This window comes from Pterocles gutturalis, unplaced genomic scaffold, assembly GCF_000699245.1.
Source record: "Pterocles gutturalis isolate BGI_N339 unplaced genomic scaffold, ASM69924v1 scaffold53404, whole genome shotgun sequence".
NCBI lineage: Eukaryota > Metazoa > Chordata > Aves > Pterocliformes > Pteroclidae > Pterocles > Pterocles gutturalis.
The window spans coordinates 9,474-14,166 of record NW_010130130.1 but is presented as its reverse complement, the minus strand read 5'-3'; the positions used below and the strand labels follow the sequence as shown (position 1 = coordinate 14,166).

The following is a 4,693-nucleotide window of genomic DNA, read 5'->3' as shown; positions in this document are numbered from 1 at the left end:
TGTCAGGAAACGCATCAGAAGGATGTACACCTTGAATACAAAATGAGTGATCCTTTAGTTCAAAACATTTTAAATAATTATTTTGTAGCACAATGATTCCTGCATGGTTTCTTCTATTCCTTCACTTTGTCTGAGATTGAAGGGTTTGGAATTTCTCTTTAAACATCCCACTCTCAGCTACATTGGCTCCTGACAAAAAGTGGCTTTGACATAAGTTTGGGTGCAGTTTTGTGTGTTGTGAAAATCAAACTTGGCTATGTTCTCACCCTCTTTCTATTTTTGTAAATAAATTACTTCAGTGATTTTGAGATTTTTCAAGGAAGAGGCGGTCATGTTATATCTTTAAAATAATAGAAAAAGAACCTAGCCATTTTAATAAAAAAAAAGATTCTGTTAAGCCTGAAGGGTGAGCATGAACTGATGAGAATGTAGAATCCTTTCTGACTGTCTTGCAGAGAATCTTCATTTGGTTCAGAGGAAGTTTCCCATTTTACATCGTGATTCCTCTTCATCAGAGGGTTATTTTCATTCTCTGTTTCTCAGACCTTTTCCTGTAGATGGGAACGGGGGAAGGAGCCCAGGCGTGGCAACGCATTCTCAGGCTCCTGCAGGACCACCATGGCTTATGATGACTCCAAGAAGAAAGAAGGTATGACTGCTTCGTAATCTCAGAGGGAGTTGCAAAAAAAAAGGGTTACCCTCTGCAACCCTTGCTAGGCCATGGAGTCAGAGTGGGAAAGGAAGCTAGTCTGCTGTGGAGCCCTTAAATTTAATCTGGCCAAGTTGCTGGAGGATCCCAAGCCCTTGACTTCCTGGTGTAAAGTGCTGGGATTAGAACTTGAGAGAAATGGGTGGTATTGGAAACTCTGCCACTGCAGCCTTTCTTCTTCCTGACAGGTCAATGGAATGAACAGTAGACCAGGAATAGGGATGTGTTTAGTCATGGTAATATTTCTAAGTCCAGTTGTCCTTAGGAAGAAATGTACAAGGGTTAAAAATGAAATCTTGAGGGATTGTGTTATAGCATTAGAACACAGGACTGTTATCTTTTAGGCCCCTGTGCACGTTGGGTTTTTTACATCATGCTGCACCAACATCCGGTGTTATCTTATTTTGTGCATAGTCCACATGTCTGTCATTTCTTAATGGGGAATTTAATCTCTTCCTCTTTTTTCCTGTTTCGTGTAAATTTTAGAGTTCCTAGAGAGTGAGCGAAGTGTTGATGACGGGCTGGCAACTGTCAAGATACAACGAGAGAAAAAGCGCTCTTACAAGGATCTGCTGCAAGAGGAAAACGAGATAGCATCTCAGGTCAGAAAGCCCTCAGAGAAAAGGTTGAAGGTGTAAGGATATGTGTAAAGTTAGTGATGGGATGGGTGGGTTTATTGTTCTTTTGCGAATAGAAATGCACATAGAACACAGCAAGGGCAGCTAATCATGTGCTGTATTGTTCAGAAGCTTTACTGGGGAAAAGGTCAATCCCAATTACAACTGATACTAATTTTTCTGGCCTCAGAAAGTAGGGCAATAGGATACTGCCCTAGTCTTGGTGTAGAACTTTGCAAGTCATGAGATAGCATGAATAACTTTTTACCAAAAAAAAAAAAAAGAATTTATGGTTTATGAATAGCCAGCAAAGGATGAGTATAATGTTAACTGATGTGCTGTTGTCTTCCTGATTCTGCAGACAGCGTGAAACGATAGCTCGTGAGAGGTATGAACTTGCCCTATTCACCTCTTTGGGGCCTTAACTCTGAAATCACATAGTGACAACTTAAGTTTCTTCAAAGCTTTCCTCTTTGAGCTAAAATTTCTTCTGTTAGCTCAAAGGTGACTGTTTTGTGATTGTCTGGGTTTTCTTTTTTTGATCTAGAAAAGTAGTTCTAGTTTAAAATTAAAATATTTTACCATGCAGGTGGAATTCTGTAGAGGAGCTTCATTTTTCATAAATTGGTCATAAATTGGTCAAGAGGCATATAATAATTGGGTGACATGAGATATTAAGGTCCATTTTTTTGGCCCGTCATTTTAATTGTCACCTCTCTGTACCTCCTTTCACTTATTTTATCTTCAGCATATTAAACATGAACTGTTCACCTTCATTTTCAAGGCTAAGACAGCCTCTGCATGCTTAGTTATTTTGTAGCTTTATTAGGAGGTAGATGTTTGTCTTTTATCAAGTCATCAGCTGATCTCCAAGTGCGCTGGCTTTCATTGTCCATTTCGTAACACTTTCAAATGTGCTGCTTCAAGTTTTTTTTCTGTATTGCTCCTCTCACTTGGGGGGAGCTCCCTATAGAAATCTGTCTTTAAGTTTCCTTACAGCCCTGTGTGCTGCAATGCCTACGGGAAGCTTGATGGCTGATGTGCTGAAACCAATCTTGACTAATAAAATTTTTTAGTATTCTTCCACCTGTACCATGCTTTTTGTGTCTTACCTTAAACTTATACTGTGGGCTCTTGGGGACATAGTATGTTTATTTTGCTTGGTTAGCACCTTGAATAATGATCCTGGTTTATCCTAGGGTTCCTTGATGTTACAGTAGTACAAATAACTCGTAATATCTCCTACAAATTATTTATGTCAATAATCCATGTGAATCTCATATTATTTCTCTCTTGTTTGTCAGCAACTTTTTTGTTCTTATTCTAGGACAGTGGCCTTTTTCCGGGGACAGAACCTCACAAAAAGAAGAGAAAGCACTCCTCCGATGAGTTCTGCTACAGAGGTGAGATAGTAATCAGGCAGGAGAAGGAGCTAACAGATCACGACTTTGAGGAAAGGTGCTGTTAAACCAGTGTCATCAAACTTTGAGGTTAGCACTTTATGGGGGGAAAGTACATCAACCTGTCTTAGGACAAGTAGTCAGAAACCTGACCCTGATCAGCACCAGACAGCAAAAGATAAGGGAATGATATTTTCAGAGTCTAGTTTAACAAGCTGCCATTGTTAGGTGTAGAGATCTTCCACTCCCCTTTTCATTGACAATCTGTAGTTTTTTAACCCATGCCTTCCCTTTTAGTTTTTTTTTTTTTTTTTACCTATTGCATTACAAACTGTTATTCTACTTGCAGATAGTATTATTTTCTCTGAATTTGTAAAACAGAATGCATCAGGGTGAAAAATAAATGCTTTTGGGTTCAGTTTAAATACAGAAACATTATTCTCACAGTGAGTAAGCTGGCCAGAAAATGACAATTCTATTCATAAATCTTAACAGGTTTAAGGTTTATTTTTGGCCCAATGAAAAGAGAAAGCCAAGCTGAAATTCTGTCAAAATCTGTTTTCAGAATTAAGAAGCTTGTATTTTCAATTCATGGGTCTCACCTTGGCTAAAAACAACATGAAAGCCTTGCATTTGAGATGTAATTAATTTCAGGCTCGATAAGATACATTTTCATCAAAATATATTACTTCACAATAGAATACAGTGTTTGATAAAACTTCAAGAACTTTCCTACTCTTGTCTTCCTGCCTTAAATTATTTGACAGCTCGGGTGTTACAGCTCCTGAATTGTATCAGTAAGGCTGTAATGAGCTGGCTACAACCTTCAGAGATCTTCTGTTCAAGCCGGGATGCAAATCTGTTAGCTATGATCATAAGTATTGCAGGATTCCCACTTCACTTCTTTGGGCTAGTGTAATGCTGTCTTGTAAACAGAATCAAGAATTGTCTTGAGGTACATTTCTCTTGATCTTTTTCAGGTGTTTCGCCTTTGGATCTGCCATCAAAGAAGAAGAAAAAAGCAGTTTCTAGCCCATCCTCAGCTGATACAACCATGGATTTACTCAAGACTGTAACCTCGCCTTTGTCAACAAGCTCAAAGTCTTCAAAGAAGACCTCTGAAAAATCATCTTATTCTTCCTCTGGCCATTCTGAAAGCAAAAAGGAGCACCACAAGAAGAAGCTGAGTGGGAGCAGTGGGGAGCACTCAGTGGACGATGTCAGCTTCCACAAATCTAAAAAGATGAAACCTCTCTACGTGAACACAGAGACACTTACTCTTCGTGAACCGGATGGCTTGAAGATGAAGCTCATCCTTTCACCAAAAGAGAAAACTAGTGCAGCAGATGATGATTCTTTCTCCTACTCTTCAGCACCAGCAGCTGCAAAGAAATCTTCAAAAAAATCAGCTCGAGATGAGCAAGGCTCATTCCTTCTGGGTCATGAACTGCAGAGCTTCCTGAAGTCATCTCGGAAGAAGCACAAACCACCTCCAGACTCACATCCGCCTTCTGAGAGTTTTGGTGCTGACACCTCCCTTTTTTCAGAGGGCCGTGGGAGTGAGTATGAGGTTTCAGGTGTGGAGGCACCGCCAGAATCTGGCTCCTCTTCTGGTGGGGAGCTGGAGGCTGGAGAGCTAGTGATAGATGACTCTTACCGGGAAATCAAGAAGAAGAAGAAGTCAAAAAAAAGTAAGAAAAAAAAAGACAAGGAGAAGCACAGAGAGAGGAAGCATTCCAAGTCTAAGAGAAGTTCTGGACATGCTCCTGTGGCAGTAGCAGAAGTAACAGTGTCACCACCACGTCCTCCCAGTACCCCCTACACTCTTCCTCCACCACCTCCTGCTGTTTTTCACTCAGATGGTCAAGGCGAGAAGAGGAGGAAAAAGGAAGACAAAGAGAAGGACAAAGCTGAGAGATGGGAAAAGGAAAAGGAACGAGAAAAGGAAAAGGAACGAGAAAAGGAAA

General features: G+C 40.2%; 1 protein-coding gene across 1 annotated transcript in view; it reads left to right on the top strand.

The window, feature by feature from the left end:
- The first annotated feature begins 618 nt into the window (after positions 1-618).
- HMGXB4 (HMG box domain containing 4) overlaps positions 619-4,693 on the top strand; it is an 11,018-nt gene continuing 6,943 nt past the window's right edge. Inside the window, exons 1-4 of the mRNA XM_010080101.1 lie at positions 619-649; positions 1,196-1,341; positions 2,654-2,729; positions 3,707-4,635. Of these exons, the coding sequence (XP_010078403.1) occupies positions 619-649; positions 1,196-1,341; positions 2,654-2,729; positions 3,707-4,635 (1,182 nt within the window). The remainder of the gene's footprint in view (positions 650-1,195; positions 1,342-2,653; positions 2,730-3,706; positions 4,636-4,693) is intronic.